This window comes from Eptesicus fuscus, chromosome 2 (assembly GCF_027574615.1).
Source record: "Eptesicus fuscus isolate TK198812 chromosome 2, DD_ASM_mEF_20220401, whole genome shotgun sequence".
Lineage (NCBI taxonomy): Eukaryota > Metazoa > Chordata > Mammalia > Chiroptera > Vespertilionidae > Eptesicus > Eptesicus fuscus.
In genome coordinates, this window is record NC_072474.1 from 38,598,141 (window position 1) to 38,618,782 (window position 20,642).

A 20,642-nucleotide genomic window follows, 5' to 3' on the forward strand; every position below is an offset into this window, starting at 1 on the left:
TTTGACTTTACATGAACTATTGGTATATTGTAGACTCTGCAGAAGAAAAATGTAAAGTATGAGCCATTTGTTAAACGTAGGAATGACATTTCCCAGAATCTTTAGCTGTTAAAAATGGCTTTAATTTAAAACAATTTCGATTGGTTGGATTTATGGCAAAAGTGGACATTAGAAAGATCAAATTAATAACTTCTGAGTTTAATTGGCTTTAACATAAATTTCCCTTAGTACTCTTAAGAAGTGTCACTTGTTTATTAACCTCTGCCTATAGCCACAATTACTCTTCTCAGAGTATAAGCTGAAAGGTCTTCGGTTCTATTAGATTTAGAAATTTACTTCATTGTAACCGAAAAATTAGCATCCTGCTCACCAGCGGAAGGGAGGGGAAAATGAGGTCTTCTATTTTCCAAAACAGATTTCATTTTTTGCTGTATTAGGAAAAACCTTTAAGCCACCTGACAGAAACTTTGTTATTTTGTAGAAAAATAATGATTCGTTTATCTGAAAGGAAAGTTTTATTGTGAATAGCTGTGCAGAAATAAATCAATAGTAACAGTCAACCTTAAATCTTGAAACTCATACCATGAAAGAGAAATACAGCCATTCTGATGAGGCGAGGTAGACTCATTGATTGTTGAAAAAATCGGAGGCTCAGAGGGCAATGTAAATCTTTAGTAATTCTCAGAATAAAATGAAGTCTTAATAAGACTTCCATTAATTTGAGCTCTCAATTCATTTTCCCCTCCGCTGCTTTTAGAAGAGGGAAGTGAAAGTAAACCAGGTGCTGCTGGGGTGTTTACGCTCCAGGGGATCGGACACATTCAGCTGAAACTGTCACATCTTCTCCCACTGGTGTATGTTATCCCAGATCATGAAAATGGACACTGGAGACCATGGGCCCCCTCTTCTCAATTACTCAGAGTGTCAGTCATTCTACCTGGTAGGCAGCAGGAACCTTTCTGGCAACTAAATGAGCAGGAATCTGTTAGGATGTCGTTGGTGTGCCCTCAGAAGCACTGAGGCGCTAAGGACCAGATTTAGGACTGTGCAGCTGGGGATTTGTACCACCAACCAGCTGGCCAAGCTCCACCATGAGCACATCTGCAGCCTGGCCCATGTCACAGACACCTCCACTGCCAAGGACGAGAGCGTGCTCCCTTGTGCCATGAGTGGATGCAACTAATCGGCAGGCTTGGTTACCTATCCACATGCTGGCTTCCAGGAAAGCTGGGACGGAGAGCACTGGATATTTTTAGTTGCTATAGAGGGACAGAGGCTCTCGTATGCAGCCAGGTTCCAAAAGTGGCAGAGTTCCCCAAATACAGAAAGAGGCTTCAGATGCTTGGTGACCAGAAATGAATGACCAGTGGTTACTTCAGCTCATCCTGTTGGCTGCCCAACATTAACACACACACTTCATGCCATTCTTTTTTTTTTTTTTTTAATATGTTTTTATTGATTTCAGAGAGAGAGGGAGAGAGATAGAAACATCAATGATGAGAGAGAATCATTGATTGGCTGCCTCCTGCATGCACCCTACTGGGGATTGAGCCTGCAATCCAGGCATATGCCCTGACTGGAAATTAAACCATGACCTCCAGGTTCATAGGTCAACACTCATTTTTTAACACTCAGTGGGGGAAAAGGAAACATATGTAATACTTTCAACAATAAAGAATTAAAAAAAGAGCCAAAACCGGTTTGGCTCAGTGGATAGAGCGTCGGCCTGCGGACTGAAGGGTCCCAGGTTCGATTCCGGTCAAGGGCATGTACCTTGGTTGTGGGCACATCCCCAGTGGGGGGTGTGCAGGAGGCAGCTGATCAATGTTTCTCTCTCATCAGTGTTTCTAACTCTCTGTCCCTCTCCCTTCCTCTCTGTAAAAAATCAATAAAATATATTTTTAAAAAGAAAAAAAAAAAGAATTATAAAAAGAAAAAGGAGAACCTTGAGGATCAAGCTCTTTCTAAATAATTTGATGTGGAACAAAGCTTAAGAATTTACAGGAATGCCCTGGCTTGGTAGCTCAGTTGGTTAGTGCATCACCCTGATATACCAGGGTTGCAGGTTCCATCCCCAGTCAGGGCACATACAAGAATCAACCAGTGAATGCATAAATAAATGGAATAACAAATCTCCCTCCCTCCCTCCCTCCCTCCCTCCCTCCTCCCTTTCTCCCTCCATCCTTTCCTTCCTCTCTCTCTCTAAAACCAATAAATAAGAAATTTTTAAAGAATTTACAGGAATACAAATATATCCAGCACCCAAAAAAGTCAAATTACAATCCCTGACATCCAATCAAAAATTACCAGGCATACCAAGAAGCCGGTAAATACCAATCAAAACTGAACAAAACTGACACAGATACGGATTTTAGGTCCAAGGACAATAAAAGTTATTTTAACCATATTTCAAATATTCAAAAGTTAAGAAACATAGAATGTTGAAAAGGAAAAAAGCTGAAATTGAACTTCTAGAAGTGAAAACTATAATATGTGAGATGAAAAATAAAACGGATGGAATCAACAACAGAAGAAAAGATTAGTGAACTTGAACATACAGCAATAGAAACTTTCTAAAATAAAACATAGAAAAAATAATTTTAAGAAATGGAAAACTACAAGGGACTTAACATACATATAATTGGAGTCCCCCACCCCCAATAAAAGGAACAAGGGGGTTTCAGAAAAAGTACATGAAGAAATATTCAAATTTGATCAAACTATAAACCTACAAATCCCAGAGCTCAGCTACCTCTAACATAACATGAAGAAAACCGATCAATTAAATTGCTCAAAACAAATGATACAAGGAAAATCTTAAAAACAGCCAGGTAAAAAATCAAGTTATACAGGAACAAAGATAAGGATGACTTAAAATTCTTTATCACAAAAGATGTAAGAAAGAAGAAAGCAGAGAACTTTCTTTAAATACTGAGAGAAAAATATTGGCAACCTAGAATTTTATATTCAGGGGAAATATTTTTGAAGAGCAAAGGCTAAATAAAAATTTTTTAGCGTCACAAACGCTGTGAATTTACTGCCAGCAGACCCACACAGTGAGAGATCTGAACAGAAATCCTTTAGGCAAAAGGGCAATGATACTAAATTGAAATCTAGGTCTGCACAAGTAATGCTGGAAATGGCAACTGCATAGGTCAACTTGCAGTATTTTTTTCTTGCTATTTAAATCTCTTTATAAGGTAGTTTACTACTTTCATAAAATCCGGAATATATTGTGGGATTTATAACGTGTAAAAGTCAACTATATGAAAACTTCCCAGAGATTGAGAGGGGAGAAGTAGAAGTATACTATCTATACTATTGTAAGGTTCTTATGCCATATAGACTATGGTAAATTAATGTATGTCATAATAACCACTAAACTTAAACTTTTTAAAAAATTTAACACACCTACAGAGGACATAAAATGGACCTATTAAAATATATTCAATACAAAAGACTGAAAAAAAAGGAGGGAAAATAGGTGGAATGAATTTTTAAAAATTACAAAAGATACATCAATAATCCACTCCATGAGGTTGGATTTTTAAAAAGCAATACCCAACTATACATAGTCTGCAACAAACTGAGTTTATCTTTTTTTTTTCCCAACAACTGAATTTAAAAATAAAGACACAGCTCTGGCTCAGTTGGTTGGAGTGTTTTCCTATACAGTATATCAAGAAGGTTGTGGGTTTGATTCCCGATCAGGGCACATACCTGGGTTGTGGGTTCAATCCCTGGTGGGGATGCGTTCAGGAGGCATCCAATCGATGTCTCTCTTTCTCTCCTTCTTTCCTCCTCCTCCCTTCAATTCTCTCTAAAAAATATATCAATATTTATTGACCATTTGTTTTTCTTCCATGGGCTATTACTCATTTTCTTTGTCTTTCCTTTACTTTCCTTCCGATCCTTTCTTCAAGTATTTGATGATCTTTAAGTACTTGGGAGCAGTTCTATGCATTAAGGATCTCCTCATTTAAAGAAAACCTGGCTTGCGTTCTTTGGCAAAGATTTTGCTAAATAAGCACTCCTAATATGTATCTGTGATCTCAGATTATTGTACCTTGGGGTTTTTGAAATTTGGAAACACCTACATGTTAACTCCTTGTCTCCGTCTCCATGTGCCCTTGACAATGGAGTGGATGGTCTTGGATGGATGGTCTTGCTCCAGTGGCTGTGTGGGTGTCCTCCACACATCTGGAAGTTAGGAAATTAGTTCCTAAACATGTGTATTTTTTCAAGATACAACCTTGAGCCATTATAACAAAAGTTATGAATTAGATAATATAGAGAGAATATTGACTTTTGTTCCAGTTAATATTTAGAGTTGGAGGAATCACAAAGGACACTATTTAAACCACTGCATTTATCATGAAGAGATCCGGTAAAAGCCCTCCTTGCCTTCCAAGTGCATGCACCTTCGCTGGCCCTGTTCTCTGTCTTCGAGGCCTGCCTGTTTCCTCAACATAAAGGTGCTGAGAAAAAGCAGTCGCCGTAGTTACCTTCACGAAGGGAGGAACAGAGCGGGGGTCAGATCATCATTTTACCTCTGGAACCATTGGTTTTTTTATAGACCCACCTCCAAGTTGAGTGGTGGTAGTTTCTCCATCTGGCTGTGTTTATCACCAAGTTAAGACCCCTGTTGTGTTGCTGCTGTTGTCACCTCTGGAGTCCGCCTGGTACTGGAACTGTAGGGAGAGGGCTCGGTGGGGCCGTGCAGACACAGCAGCTGCGTCAGTCCAGGGGCCACGGGATGACTTGGCCCCTCCTGCATTTCTGGGAAAACAGATTGTGTCAAAGGACTTGGCCTGAATTGTTGCTTTCTGGAGTTTTACCACCATGCCAGTATGGTAATTTAATAGGGGTAGAGATGGGTACCAAAATCACAGAAGGTGAAAAGAAAACGGAAGGAGGTGTCTTTGGGGTCAGCAGCCATGAGGGCTGGCACAGGATGCTGAGTAGATCACCTGTGAGCCTGGTGGCCTGGTGTTTGGTTCCTTCATGCTGCAGACGTCTTTTGGCCTCTTTCTTGTACCTAATCTTGTAGGTGAGAAGTTTAGATGTAAAAGCATCCAGGTTCCCTTCATTACTGTGATAGGAAACTTGGAACTGTTTCAATGAGGAACACTCACCTTTATAATTCATACTCCTTCCTTCTCTCTGAAAAGAAAAGAAACTTTAAAAAGGTACCAGGAAATTTAACTACCCAGTAATACCACTGAACCTTAGGAAGGAAGGAAAGAAGAGAGGGAGGGAGGGAGGGAGGGAGGGAGGGAGGGAGGGAGGGAGGGAGGGAGGGACGGAGGGAGGAAGGAGGGAAGGGAGGGAGGAAGGAAAAGAAGGGAGGGAGGGAGGGAGGGAGGGAGGGAGGGAGGGAGGGAGGGAGGGAGGGAGGGAAAGGTGGGAGAGGAAAGGGAGGGAGGGAGGAAAAGAAGGGAGGGAGGGAGGGACGAAGAAGGAAGGAAGGAAGGAAGGAAGGAAGGAAGGAAGGAAGGAAGGAAGGAAGGAAGGAAGGGAGTACTTACGTCTGTGTGTCCATGGCCAGTCATTTGTTACTTTATTCTGTTGCTTTGTGGATATGTTGACATCCTTTTAAGATTTTTTTTTTTTTAGCCTTTAATGGTATAGTGATTGATTTTAACTATTTCCATATTTGACATTGATTTTGATCTTCTTTTTACTTTGTTCCCTGCTTGTTGCATTCTCCTCCCTACCCCTTCCTCTTCTTCATCCCATTTTTATTATTGGGTTGTTTCGTTCTGTGTCTGTTGTGTGTCGTTTGTTTTTGGTTTCTGTTGGCCTGGTGTTCTCTCCTTTCCTTGTTCCCCACCTTCTGCTGCTGTAGCCCCACAGGCTGTGGAAGCTGGCCGAGCAGGTAGGGATTTCCTCTTCATCCACGCCAGTGCCTACCACCCACACCGACCTGTCAGCTTCCTGCAGTGGGACAGACTAGGAGTTGAGTGCACAGTCTGACGGGGGTTTACAGACCACCTGGGCAAGAAGACTGATGCCCAGGGCGACGTCATTCCTCAGATCTGTCCAAACGTTGTGTGATGAGTGCTGTACTTTCATTCATTGTACACCATTAGTGATTGCTTTGCCATTTGGAGGCATCTCCGTTGTACTTCACTTTCCACTTTTAGTGACCTGTTTTCTGATTTGTTCACTTATTAATTGGCCCTCTATGGTTACGTGCTTTGCATTACTTAGAGCATGAAACCACTTCTCCACTCAGCGCTGGTCTGTGACACAGCTCCTCTGAATGGTCACAGGTTGGGAAGAATGCTTTTGGCTTGCACTGTAGTAAGCTTCCAGCTAGAGCTCTCTGTCCGTGGTGAGGTCCCAATGACCGGAATTGTTCAGTAGGACAGTGTGTCTTTATTTCGATCTTTTTAAAAACATTCCTTTGGTACAAGATTTACATTCTCTCCTGAAGAATTTTAGTTCTTCAAATAAATTCTGAGGGTGCCCTCATTTCTTGGCAAATCTGTTTTAGGTTCCATCTTTTTCTACCCAGGGTATTGCATTGCCTTCCCAGGAAATGTACGTAGATGTTTGGCTTGTCATGTAGCTTTAGTGGCATTGCTCTTACATGGACAGAGCTCACTGGTTAGAGGTCAACTCAGCACATGTTTTGAAGGGAGCTGTGGTGCAAGGTAAGATTTCTGGACCCCTGCGTTACATAAGTAGTCAGATGGCTCAGAGCACAGAGCACCGAGTGCTGCCTGGCTGCCCAGCGGTAAACAACGCCACCTCCTTGGCCTACATCCCAGAGGAAAGCAATCTCCCGCAGCTGGAGGGAAACCAGGACACAAGTAGGACTAAAAGGAAAAGATATTATCTCTTGTCTTTTCTTCCTTAATCTGTCCATTCCTGTACATGTTCTCCTTCAGTATCTTGAGCTGTAGATATTTTTGGGTGCACCTGGTCAAGTATCTCAGCAAATGAAGCTTCATATCCTGACGGCCTGCTTTGGCAGGCAGACGTCTCAGCAGTTTCAGGCGTCTTTTCTTCGGAAAGATGTGTGGCGTGCCTCTTTTCTTATCTTGATAAATGTGATTGGCAGTCAAGCTGTGTGAACGCCCAGTGTTACTCTATTAAGTTCCTTTCGGAACTGAGGTTACCAAACTGAAAGTTAACAGGTATCTTAGAGAGTGGTGGTTTCAGTGCTTTTAGATTTGTTCAGTTTCAGATGTCACCGAAAATATGCTTACTAGCTTGTAGGACACAGACCCAGATTCCTCCCACACATACACGTGTTAACCTCACTGTGTCCTTGCTTGCAGGGGACCTCAGGACCTGATCCAACCACCGTCTATGTTGACATGAGAGCGCTGAGGCACGACAGGTATGATGCCCTTGTGATGTTTTCTTGGTTTCTAGACGTGCCAGTCCCCATCTAGAAAAGGAGGGGCAGCAATGTTTATCTGCCCCAACGACAAGCGTCTTATGAATAAAGCAGTGGAGGTGGGCAAGTCGGCTTGAAGTCAAACCCTCTTCACATTCTGTTTTGTTAACATACCCAATGACTTTTTGTCTTAAAATGCACATGGAGCCCTGGCCAGTGGTGCTCAATGGTTAGTGTGTCGGCCCAAGGGCTGAGGGTCACGGGTTCGATTCCCAGTCAAGGACGTGTACCTGGGTTGCAGTTTCAATCCCCGGCCCCTGTTGGGGCACGTTCAGGAGGCAACCAATCAATGTGTCTCTCTCACATAGATGTTTCTCTCTCTCTCCCCCTTTTCTCCCTCCCTCCCACTCTCTCTGAAAATGATTGGAAAAAATATCTTTGGGTGAGGATTAAATAAAACACACACACACACCCCCCCGCGCGCGCGCAGAAATTGCTGCACCATAGCCAGGTGTGGTCAGAGTTGCTTTTTCTAAGTTTAACCAGAGCACTTGATTCTTTCCTTCAACCTTTTCAGTCAGGCACCATTTTGCACCTCATAAAATAACATTTCTTTACATGAATTGAAATTTTTTGTAACGAAGTTGCCATGAAAAACAAAAGTATAAGTCAAACGCGGCCAGTGTATCTCAGTGGTTGAGGGTCGTCTACCTATGAACCAGGAGGTCATGGTTCAATTCCCAGTCAGGGCACATGCCTGGGTTGCGGGCTCAATCCCCAGTAGGGAGCATGCAGGAGGCAGTTAATCAATGATTCTCTCTCATCATTGATGTTTCTATCTCTCTCTCTCCCTCTCCCTTCCTCTCTGAAATCAATTTAAATACACACACACACACACACACACACACACACACACATACATATATATGCTTTAAAAATAACACAAGTCAAGTTACCATTCTGTGCAGCTTCCTAAGCAGCCTTGAGCAAGAATGAAGGGTGGTGGATGATGTAAGTGACCCTCAAGGAACTTGATAGTGCCCAGGGAAATACCAGTTGCCTGCCTGGGCCTGTAGCCCTTGTTTTAGGTCCTACTGTGTGAAGGGAACCAAAGAGGTGGGAGGCCATCTGTGGGCGCCCCCTCGGGGGCTGAGGGCCCACTCAGAGGCACCAGCTGCACTGCAGCAGAATCCCATCGGAGACATTTTCAAAACTCAGAAACTTAGCTGGGACTAGATCAAGTATCTAATGCATATCAATTTCCAAATGTAACATCTAGGCTTTAAAACAAACCTTCTTTACTCCTTATAAAAACCATTTGCAAATAACTTGATAACTTCACAAGGTGGGCAGTAGACCCTGTGTAGGTGACATTCAGGCAGTTGTGTGTGGCCTGGCCCTCAGTACACAGGCACAAGCATGGAGATGAGACTGCTCACCTTCCGGACTTGGAGAGCAGACTGCAGGTTCAAATCCATTTATCTACGAGAATGGTTATCATGAAGGGCAGGTGTTTCATTCTGAATTATGACTGACTGTCCTGGAATATCAGGATGGTCAAGAGCAGGGACTTAGGGAATTTCTCTCTCCTGGAAAAGGACAGAGATGCAAAGGACTCCTTTCTAACAATGTTTGGACCCAGCCTTTTGGCTCTCTTCAGTGTGGCAAGTCTTCCTGTTGAGAAAAGTGAAATAAAATTGGCACCAGTACAGTGTATGACAGTGCGGTAGTAAAATTCCAATATCGGACCAGTATCTGCTCTAGAAAGAGCCAAGGGACATGCGTCCTAGGGCAAGCGTCTTGGTGACTCACTAATTCTTTGAGCCTGGCAAGTCCATAATCCTCTGCAGTGACAGTTCTTTTCTAATCTGTAAATAACCTCCAAGGCATGCTTCTCCCTCACGAGGTCACCCTGAATAGAGTGACCATGCTTTGTGAACGGGGGGTTGCTGTGCAGTGTGTGTTATAAAGATAACCATTAGGAACAGCAGCCGTCATTGCAGTTAGTGGTAGTGCTGATTCAACAAGCAGCCCAGCTCCAGCCGGGTCAGACGGCCCCCTCCGCCGTCCAGGCCACTCCCGAGGCAGCTTTCTGAACCCGCCTGCTCCTTGTGTCCTCAGAGGCTCAGGCATCTGCCACCAGCACCCCTCCCCCAGCCTTCTGGCTCATAGCGGAGAGCGAGCGGCTGGGAGCTGAGGGGCTGTCAGACACCAAAAATGTTTGCGATGGGCTTCTTGTCTTCATCTTCTTCAGTGCTTGGCTCAGAGAAACCAAAGCACCCCAATCCCTGGAGCAGACATGACAACAACTTCTATGCTTCCCGTCCCAGAGCACATTCCCCAGGGGCTCCCAGAGGCACAGCTTCCTCCACTGCCTTCCTCCCGGTGCCTGCACAGGGCCCAGCACTGCCTCTCCGCCTCTCGCCCTCTTCCTTTCACTCTTTTCCCCGACAGCCTGCGATTGGAGGTTTGGATTTGGACCTACTGACCAGGTATTTCTGTCTCAGGCGCTGGCCCTGGTGTTATTCTGGGCGGCAGGGCTGTGCTCAGCGTCCTGCCCCGTCCTGCTGGGCCCCTTCTTCTGAAGGCAGCTGGAAACCTCACCTGGCGCTTTCCCTCACCTGTTAGACACCACAGCCCAGGCCTCCCGTGTCGGGAGCCTTGCCCACGCCTCTCCTGTTTCTGCCCCTCCCTCCACTCTGTTGAAATTGTCCTCATTCTTTCAAGCACAGCTCAAATACTCCTCTGATGTTCCCCCGTGAAAGTATCATCTAGCTCAGTGGTTCTCAACCTTTCTAATGCCGCGACCCTTTAATACAGTTCCTCATGTTGTGGTGACCCCCAACCATAAAATTATTTTCGTTGCTACTTCATAACTGTAATTTTGCTACTGTTATGAATCGTAATGTAAATATCTGTGTTTTCCAATGGTCTTAGGCTCTACAGCAGCAGTTCTCAACCTGTGGATCACGAGCCACAGGTTGAGAACCGCTAGCAGGGTCACCTAAGACCATCGGAAAACACATATTTACATTACGATTCATAACAGTAGCAAAATTACAGTTTATGAAGTAGCAACGAAAATAATTTTATGGTTGGGGGTCACCACAACATGAGGAACTGTATTAAAGGGTCGCGGCATTAGAAAGGTTGAGAACCACTGATCTAGCTTCACATCTTCAGCATCACTTCTGACCGAATGCACATGCATCAGGTGCGCCTTCTGCTGTAGGCTCCGGGGACTGATCACTCAAGAGTTCAGCTCTCCCTGCTCCTGCAGTCCTTGGACAAGCTCTGTAACCTCTGCGTCCTCGTGCTCAGAGAGGCCCAGTAAAACCAGGGCCCCAGGAGGTGCCAGCAGGGATAGGAGCTGTCCCGGGAGCCCAGTAGGCAGGAGGCTGTGCTCCCCACGATGTCTTCCCCATGGAGAACTTGCTCTGTACCCAAACCAGGTTTCCAGGGGAACAAAAGGGAGCTCGCCCTCTCTCAGGCCCCAGCTGAGGTAAACCAGGAGAGCCTTTTAAGATAGGGACTCTCTCTCTCTCTCTCTCCCCCTCCCTCCCTCCCTCCCTCCCTCCCTCCCTCCCTCTCTCTCTCTCTCTCTGTCTTTCTCTCTCTCTCTTCTCTCTCTCTCTCTCTCTCGTCACTACTCTCATTTTAAAAACGGGGCTTTTGTCTTTGTAAGTTGAGCTGTACAGGCATGCCTCATTTTATTGCACTTCACAGATGTGGGTTTTTTTACACATTGCAGGCAAGACCCTCCACCAACAAAAACACTGGGATTCTCTTTACTGCGACACTTACCTTATTGTGGTGGGTTTGGACCCGGACCCCCACGTCTCCAGTGTCTGCCTGTACTAACCTTCAGTCACAGGGTTAATTACTTTTCCTGTTGCTTTAGTCCATTCACCTGGGAGCCCAGGGCACCTGCCCAATTACCACTTAATGTAGACAAGGTTAGCTTGTCAGTACGTGTGCAGTTTCCCTGAAAGGAAAAGATTGTGTGTGAGTGAGCATGTGTGAGAGACAGACAGTAGGAGGGGACAGGAGGACCACTCTTGTCAATGCCTGTGTCAAATAGGTTTTCCAAATTGGTTTGATTTCTACCTGATTTTCTGCCTTTGTTTTTAATACCCTCCCCCCCCCCCCCCCCCCCCCCCCGCCGGGATCAGTGGGGTTGGTTTCCCCAGTTATCTGCAGGTTGCCACGAAGGACATTTCTGCCTCACGTCCGAGGACGCTTGTTCTGCTTCTGGACTAAATGTAGTTCCTTTGGGCACCAGGGGAAAACGATGAAACTGTTTTGAGACTATTTGGAGGTGACTGTTCGTTTTTAAAGTATTCTCTTTTTAAAATACATTTTTATTGATTTCAGAGAAGAAGGGAGGGGGAGAGAGAGATAAAAACATCAATGATGAGCCAATCATTGATTGGCTGTCTCATGCATGCCCCCTTCTGGGGATTGAGCCTGCAACTGGGCATGTGCCCTGACCAGGAACTGAACCAGTGACCTCTTGGTTCATGGGTCGACGCTCAACCACTGAGCCACACCAGCCGGTCGATTTTGATTTTAAATGATATCTTTATACGGCAGGGACTGCATTCCTCAAAAATGTCAATATCATAAAGGCCAAAGGCTTTGGAAGTGTTCCTCTTAATGGAAGATAAGTAGACATGACAACCAAATGTAAAACCTGATGCTCAGCTGGGTCCTGTGCTCGAGGGGAAATGCTGTGAAGGCTACTGTTGGACTGATGGACACACTTGGAATGTAGTCTGCAGATTAAGGCTTTGGATCAATGCTAAGTCAGTGAAGGTGATGACTTCTGTGCTTATGTAAGAAAATGCCCCTCCTCTTAGGAAATGAACACTGAAATACTTAGGAGTATCACGCACCCCACCCCTAGTACACCCACCCCTTTCTCCTCCCCCATAGGCCTGCATCTCCTAAACCAGTGGTCGGCAAACTGCGGTTTGCCGCTCTGTTGACTAATGAGTTTGCCGACCACCGTCCTAAACTCTAAGGGTCCCCATGAGACTTACAAGCAGGAGAGCAAGGGGCAGCAGCCAACCCCGATCCTGTCTCTAAGGCCCCCTTTGCCCTGACGTTTCAGGGAGCTGACAGCCCTGCCGCGGCTCCCTTCTTTCCTGTAGTGCTTCTAGAGCCAAAGCAGCCCGGCTGGGCTCTCCGAGTGCCCTTCCTTAGTTCACTGTCCCCGCTTTAACAAATGTCCTCTCCTAGTAAAACTTCAAAAGAAAAGAAGTACTTAGGAGTGAAGAGCCACCGTGTATTCAGCTTATCTTCAAATGCTCCCCCGATGTGTGTGTGTGTGTGTGTGTGTGTGTGTGTGTAAGAGAGCGAGAGCCAACGATAAGGCAAACGGAGTAAAATATTAACAATAGGTGAATGTGGGTAAGGAATATCACAGGTGTTCTTTGGATTGTTTTCATTTTTTATAAGTGTTCTATAATTTTAAAATCATTTTAAAGTAGAAAATTTCTTTTAAAAACAATGCACATAAACATAAAATCTGGAAATTATTTTCAGGTCTTCTATTCTCAGGAAGGGAAAGGAGGTCCCCTCAGTAAGACCTTGGTGGGGGGAGTAACAGGAATGAGTTAGAACTGCTGTGGCAGACACAGGCTGGTGTAGACAGAAGAGCTGTGTCTGATGGGACCTAAGGGGAAAAAAGAGCGCGGTGTCAGGAAGGGACTAGAAGCAAACCCAGATGTTGAGGAACTCTCCATGTCACCCCTCCCCTCTGTGCACTCTCTCTGCCCAGATTTCTCCATAGAGGAATTCAGGCCACAGCCCTGCCACTCTCCCACCTCTGTTAGAAGGGCAGCCCACGCAGGACTAGTGTCTCCTTGTGGCAGGTCCATGTTGCTGGGACGTGCGCTTGACCGTCCAGCAGGAGACTTGACCCTCCATGAGGCCCTCACAGATGTGCACAGCGACCTCCTTCCCAAGAAGACAATGTGGGCAGGAGGTGGGGAGTGACACCAGATGAGACACCGGACAAACAGATGGCCTCCACGCAGAGCAAGGTCAGCATGGGCAGTCATGAGTCACATTGAGTATGTACCCTAGTTAAGATGTGGTCTTCCTTCCAAAACCCAAATGCAAATCTAACCACAGGAAAAGCATCACATAATCTCACCTGAGGGACATCCCACAAAACACCTCACCAGATCCCAAACTGACAGGTAGTGAAAAGTAGGGAAAGTCAGAAACGGGCACAGCCCAGAGGAGCTAAGGAGACACGATGACCAAATGTCATGTGTGACCCGGAAGAAGGTCTTTAGGCAAGAGCTGAGGAAGTGTGAGTTAGCAATACAGTATCAGTTTTGACTCACTGATTATGACAAACACATTGTCCTAATGTAAGCCGTGTGTGTGTCGTGAGGTAGTGGCTATTGCTGGAGACATGGGAAGTATGTCCATCCAGGTTTTTATGAGTTTAAAACTTCTCTAAAGATAAGGTTCATTAAGAAAAAGCCAAGGAGGCCTGAAAAAGGTTATTTCTAAATTTAATGCAAATGAATTTGCCATCAAAAACTAATGAATGGGCCCGGCCAGCATGGCTTAGTGGTTGAACATTGACCTATGAGCCAGGAGGTCACGGTTAGATTCCCGGTCAGGGCACATGCCCAGTTTGCCAGCTCAATCCCCAGTGTGGGGCATGCAGGAGGCAGCCAATCAATGATTTTTCTCATCATTGATGTTTCTTTCTCTCCCTCTCCCTTCCTCTCTGAAATCAATAAAAATATGTTTGTTTAGCCCTAACCGGTTTGGCTCAGTGGATAGAGTGTCGACCTGTGGACTGAAGGGTCCCAGGTTCGATTCTGGTCAAGGGCATGTACCTTGGTTGCAGGCATATCCCCAGGTGGGGACGTGCAGGAGGCAGCTGATGGATGTTTCTCTCTCATTGATGTTTCTGACTCTCTTTCCCTCTCCCTTCCTCTCTGTAAAAATCAATAAAATAAATATATATATATATGTTTGTTTAAAAAACCTTATGAATGGACATGAAGCTTAACTAATTTATCTCACTATTGCTGTAAAAATACTAGTGAGTTTGATGAGGACCTCAGGTGAGATGGTTCCTTTGCACAGGACTAGCTCTCAGAAGCCTGAGCGTTGGTGGAATCTGAAACCCATTGGTCAGCTGGCTGTGGAGTGGGGCCCTGTGGGTGCACGTAGAAGACAGAACCCCGCCCCTCACAGCACTCAGCCCACACCCCCAGTCAAGGGGTCCACAAACAGACCTCAACAGCAAAAAGAAGATGCAGAACTCCATCCGTCCCAAGGGAAGGACAAGGAAGACTTACCGAAGTCTGGACTTGGGGAGGTAGGGCAGGTGGAAGGCAGGGCATATATATTAGCGTTGTGATCTTATAAGAGAAAAGTCACCCAACGTGCTTAGGTATTTTGTTTGGATAGTGCCGTTGTGTTAGATATGCTTTTCTGTCATCACTCATTTTGAGGTGATTTTGCCTGGCTTGGAGCTCTCATGACACACCTGCCCCTGGCAGCTTTGTGGCAGTGCCCTGGGCTGGCCCCCATGGACCCTGCAGCCTTCACTCAGTGCTGATTCAGGGGAGACCCTCCTTCAGCAACAATGGTCCTGTTTGTGTGTGTGTTCAATCATAACTAAAATGTTTTATTTGACACCATTAAGTGTATGAATTTTAAACACATTCTTGGACTAGGGGCTCATATCCATCAGCTTGTTCAACTTTGGCAACTGTCTTGTCCCCAGTGGTCTTGAGGCCAAAACAGTGGTCCTTTTTTGTATTTTGTTGTCATGCTACTGTTGTGGGTATGCGAATGTGATGTCTGTTATAATATTTTTGCGTATGCTTCTAATGACCCTCTCTCGTTTGCTTCACTAGCAGCAAGGAAATAGCAAGATGTTAAAATTCAAACTCTGACAGTAAAACCTCATTCTCTTTGCCCTAGGAGCCAGGAAGCTGAGTAGTCACTAAATCCAATCACAGAACCTACATGAACAAACCTAAGCTTTTTGAATATTCAGCTGCATCCTATCTTTTGGGATTCTAAAAAACTTTTTCAAATGGTCTTCTTATAATATTACTAGAGGCCTGGTGCATGAACTTCGTCACCTCAGCCCAACCTAGACCCTCTCCAATCCGGGACCCCTCGGGGGATGTCCGACGGCCGGTTTCGGCCCGATCCACCGGGACATGTCACACAAGGTTTGTTGTCCCAGGGATCGGGCCGAAACCAGCAGTTGGACATCCCTCTCACAATCTGGGACCGCTGGCTCCTAATTGCTCACCTGCCTGCCTGCCTGATCACCCCTAACTGCCCCCCCGCACTGGCCTGGTTACCCCCAACTGCCCCCCCGCAGGCCTGGTCGCCCCTCAGGGCCCCCCCTGCTGGCCTGGTCTCTCCCAACTGCCACCCCTGCTGGCCTTGTTGCCCCTCACTGCCCCCCTCTACTGGCCTGGTCACCCCTCACTGCCCCCCTCTACCAGCCTGGTCGCCCTACGCAGCCTGCCAGTCAGTCATTTGGTCATCCCTCGCTAACCCCCCTGCTGGCCTGGTCGCCCCACACAGCCTGCTGTTCGGTTGTTACTGTGAGGGCATCGTGACCAATTTGCATATTACCCTTTTATTAGTATAGATATTGGGTCTGTTAAATGACTCAGATTGTTTTTGGAGGAAGATGTACTTAAATGTTTAATTAAAAGTCTGGCTGGTTTTCCAGCAGCATGTCCATGGCGTGCTGGGCCACACAGAAGCTTGGTTCTGCACAAGCAGATTGCTCTGGGTCCTGTCCCGAGTGTGAAGCCAAGTGTGCGTCTGGGTGGCCATGTGGGTTGTGGTGATTAAGGGCACAGATGGTGCTGGTCCTCAGATTGGGAGCGACCTGGGGGCACCCATGCCTGGGCAGCAGCATGGCCAGCAGGGACCGGCGCCCCTCCTTGCCCTCCTGACGGTGTCCACCGGGACATGTCACACAAGGTTTGTTGTCCAGGATTCTGAAGTGACCGCTCTGGCAGCAGCTGTGGGACCCCATCACTCCTGTTGGGACAGATAGAGTGATTCCCAGTTAAGTGCCTCCAGAGCCAGTGGGTGCCACCAGGCCACATGGGCAGCGTCACAAAGCGGGCCTGTCCCAGGAAGGCGAAAGCCCTGGTGGGCAGATGGGCGTTGGGTGTTGGAGAGAAGGAGATTCTGGCGACACCGCCACCTGCGAGGCCCGAGAAGCACTGGTGGTGAAGGACACCTTGCAGAAAGACTCTTGCTGTGATGACCCGTCCTCACACCCCTCGGCGTTGCTATGGCAGCCACAGCCCTTCAGGGACCGTGCAGTGAGGGGCTGTGTAGCAGATGGCAAATCTCCCCCATGGCCAACTTTCCATCTCACTGTCCAGTCTAGTGAAAGCCTACACGTCGAGTCCAGGTAACAGCCCACATGGAAAACATGTGACATCCAGGGTTTGTACTTGAGTTGAAAATGGCAGGGATGTGGGACAGACAGGGCCAGGCCTGAGGCTTCATGCAGACGCTGGCACAGCCAGCAGGAGGCTGCTGGGAGAAGCAGAGTACTGGGTGACCCGACTTCAGCCTGGGGAGGGCCCTCCTGGAGCCCGCTGGGCCAGCACCGGGGCGTCGGGCTGCAGGAGCCCGGCCACAGGACTGGATTGTCAGAAGCAGGCTCTGCCCGGTTAGCCTGAGTCTCGAGAGCGGGGCTCTGCTCCCAGCTCAGTCATGGCCGTAACCGCTCAGAACAGTTTCTTTTAGTGCTTTGTTCGAGCCCACTCGGTAGTTCAAACCTCCTTCACTGCAGGACGGAGCCAAGCCCCTCACTGACACCCGCCCTCCTGTAGCCCCTTCTGTTCCCACACTCTGGCCGGGGCGCAGGCCGCCTGCCTCTGCAGCCTCCCATCTGTGCAGGTAACTTGTTTCTAATCTCCCAGACTACTGGGCCGAGTCATGCTAGTGACAGTGCCACACCCCTCCAGCTCACCGGGCTGAGGCACGTGTGGGTCTCTGCTCGGAGCTGCTTGGACTTGGCGGCGGCCCAGCCTGTGAGCAGCGCTGCCCCGGCCCGAGGAGGTCAGTGGACCAGCAGGGCTTCCCTCGGCCACCTGTCACCGCGTGCTGCCCTTCCCGCCGCTCCGGCCTTTCCCTGTGTGTGTGGCAGGTGTGCCTCCTAGCCCTTTCAGGAGGCACATCTTTGCCTTGTTCTGTAAGAGGTGCTTCTTTCCTTTGTGCTGTTTCTTTTCCTGTGGGTGAAGGGCAGTCCACTATGTGCTGCCAGGGTCTGTGGCTCTTCCGTTCAGGACCAGCCCTGAGTGATTCCAGCACCCGTCCCAACACCGCTTCCTTACTGACCAGAGAAGTTCCTAACGTGGTCCTCCTGCCCACATTTCAGCTTAGACCCCACCTCTCTTCCTTTCTTGGAGGCCGAAGGTCACACAGGGAAGGACAGGAGCCGAGATAAACTCCGAAGGCAGGAAGAAGGCAGAGGAGGCCTGCTGGTCAGAGAGGCAGACGTGCAGTGGGGCGTGGCCAGGTGCCCACTCGCTGAAGGAGAACCGGGCCTTTGTCTTATTCCCCAGTATTGGCCAGGCCAGGCCCAGGCCAGGCAGAGCCTGCGGGAGGGAGGGAAGGAACAGCCGTGGGCGTCCAGGGCACCAATCCCGGGGTCCGCGGACGTTTGTCTCGAGCAGCCGCATTGCATCAGGTGCCCTCTCTGAAGGCATCCCAGCCATAATGCCGCTGCCGGAGCTGCTTGGCATGCCCCAGTGCCTGGCCGGTTTCTAACACCCTCCAGTACTGGTGGCCACGGTGGACAGCGGCAGAGGAGAAGCTTGTCCAGAACAGCCCTCATTTCCAGCTAAGAGTTTGCTCCCCCCGTGTGATCACCTGGACTTTGTAGGACATCCAGCCCAGCCGCTGGCCAGCTGCCCCCGCCCATGGCAGCAGCCTACACAGAGGCCGGGCCGTTCTCTCTGGCCCTCTCCCCTTCCTTCTGTCCCGCTTTTCTCACCCCTACCCCCACCCACACATAGTTCTCCCAGCCAGGACAGGCCTCCTGTCCCGTCGCCTTCTCCATCTGCAGCAAATCGCCAACACCCAGAACCCACAGCTGGCCAGCCAGCCACCAGACAGGCCCATTCACAGAACCCGAATGGCCTCCTGGGCTACAGGCTTCAGTACTGACCGACAGCGGTGCTATTTCCTGCAGGCCTCACGTGTAGCTAAAAGTGCCGCTTCTGTGTGTCTGCTGCCGGCTGGAGTTCCACAGTTCTCAGTGGTGCTCTGATGGTAACCCCCAACACCCCACACTTCCCTGTTTTCAGCACTTACTACTCAGGAGAAGGAGCTATGTTAATGCAAAGAATAGGATGTGCTGCTGAATTTCACATCTCACCTTCCCACTTCCCTGTGCCCCAACCTCCTGCTGACAGCATTTCTCTGTAGTTTCCAAGGACTCGAGCACCTTCTCCTTCGCTTCATCTTCTCTAAGAATTGTCTTCTAGTGAATGAACAGCATCTCAGTCTGGTCGTCCTGTGGTAGGAATGTGAAGCCAGTCACAGAGGCTGTAGAACATTAAAAACAATGCTGCTGAGAAGGACTCGGCCAGCTCTGGTTGTGACAGGCACCTGTGTCCTCCGCAGGGCTTACAGTTAAGTTACCATCAAATAGCCTTTACGTTGAAGAGTTTCTTTCCTGAAGGGAGGTTTGGCCGCCTGACCTGGCCAGTCCTCTCCAGGCTCAGATGCACTGTGCGCGCCGGGCTGTGTGCTCTGCACCGGGCCCTGCGGGGCCTGGCGTGGGCAGAGCAGCTCTCAGGGATGCAGGAGTCCTTGTTCTTTCCGTTTTCTGCACGTGCTGAGTTACGCTTGGTTTCATGCAGGAGCGTTTTCCCAGTCACTTTACAGGTTTGGGAAATGGGGCTTTGTCTGCCTTCGCTGGGGCCTGGACGGGCGGCTTGTACCACTTCCCACGGCGCACAGGGCGCTCTGCCCCCGGACCGCTTTTTCTTTGACTCCTAACCTCCCTTTGCGTTGGACAGTGCACACGCAGTGTTCCCCGCCGCCTGCCAGACACTGGCGGCATGAGGACCGAGGGAGCCAGGGTCCGGGAAAGACTCAGTAACCGCCCCCCGTTTCTCTTTGTAGAGTCCGCTTAGTAGAACGAGGATCCCCTCACAGCTTGCCGCTTATGGAGTCAGGGAAAGTAAGTATTCACGGGAGAAATATGCATTTCTACGTAAGTATGAGCCTCTGTGGGTGGGCTTTGAAATTTCAATGTTATTTTATAGAATATTGTTTCCAAAATGTTTTCTTAAATGTAGTATATCAGGGCTAGGTTTGGCCATGAGTACAGAAACTCAAAATGACAGTGTTTTCAAGGAGCTAGAGTTTTTCCCTCTCACATAGAAGAAGCCCTGAAGCCACCAGGGGTCCCGGCACTTTAGTCTTGTTCTGCTCTGCATGGGCTACCTGCCCAGGGGCACCTCGGGGCCTGCAGTGGCTGCTGCACCTCCAGCCACGGTTTCCACATTTCAGGACAAGGAGACACAGGACAAGGAGGAGACCAATGTGCAGGCCTGAGGGAAGCTCTCTGGGCTGCCTCACTCTTGGAGGCCAGTGGCGGGCACGGGGACACGGGCACACCAGCTGAAGGCAGGCTGGGAGCACTGTCCTGGTTCTGAATGTCTCTGGGCCTGGCTAACAATTGGGGTGTTGGCTACTATGGACGTAGACAAAGACTAGTTACCAGGAGATCTAGTAGTTCCTGCCACCGTGGTTATGTTTCTTATAGAAATAAAGAACAAGGAACACATGTAAACCGAAATGGAGATCTTTTTTTCTTTTTGGCTGCAATTGTCAGATCTCTTCTCCACCTAATTCTAAAAGCGTCTTATTTTGCTTCTGCGCTTTTTATAAGTTGTTTCTAACCACAGGAAGCAGTGCCCCTCCCCCCGCCCCCCCGCAGCCTGGTGGACCATTACAGACCTGAGCTGCATGTCACAGTGGAGACTTCAGGTGCAGGACAGCTGTTCTGAGAGCTTTTACCACAGATCTGCCTGATTTCAGTCATATGATGTTAAGTAGCTGAACTGAGGCAAGCTGTGTTCTAAAATTGCAGAATCAGCTTTAGCTTCCTCACTTTTGTGGTTTCAGTGAAATTCAAAACATTTCTAAGCTAAACTTCTATTAAGAAGGAGATGCTTAATATCGACGTTTTGATAAAAGATGCTTGCCTGCAGGAGGGAACGGAAGGCGTACGGAGCAGAGATGGGAG

The 20,642-nt window shown here is 48.1% G+C and overlaps 1 protein-coding gene across 2 annotated transcripts in view; it reads left to right on the forward strand.

The window, feature by feature from the left end:
- DIP2C (disco interacting protein 2 homolog C) overlaps positions 1-20,642 on the forward strand; it is a 385,891-nt gene that overhangs the window by 356,172 nt on the left and 9,077 nt on the right. For both annotated transcript variants that reach the window (XM_054726559.1, XM_054726564.1), the window contains 2 exons: positions 7,290-7,351; positions 19,514-19,571. In XM_054726559.1, the coding sequence (XP_054582534.1) occupies positions 7,290-7,351; positions 19,514-19,571 (120 nt within the window). The remainder of the gene's footprint in view (positions 1-7,289; positions 7,352-19,513; positions 19,572-20,642) is intronic.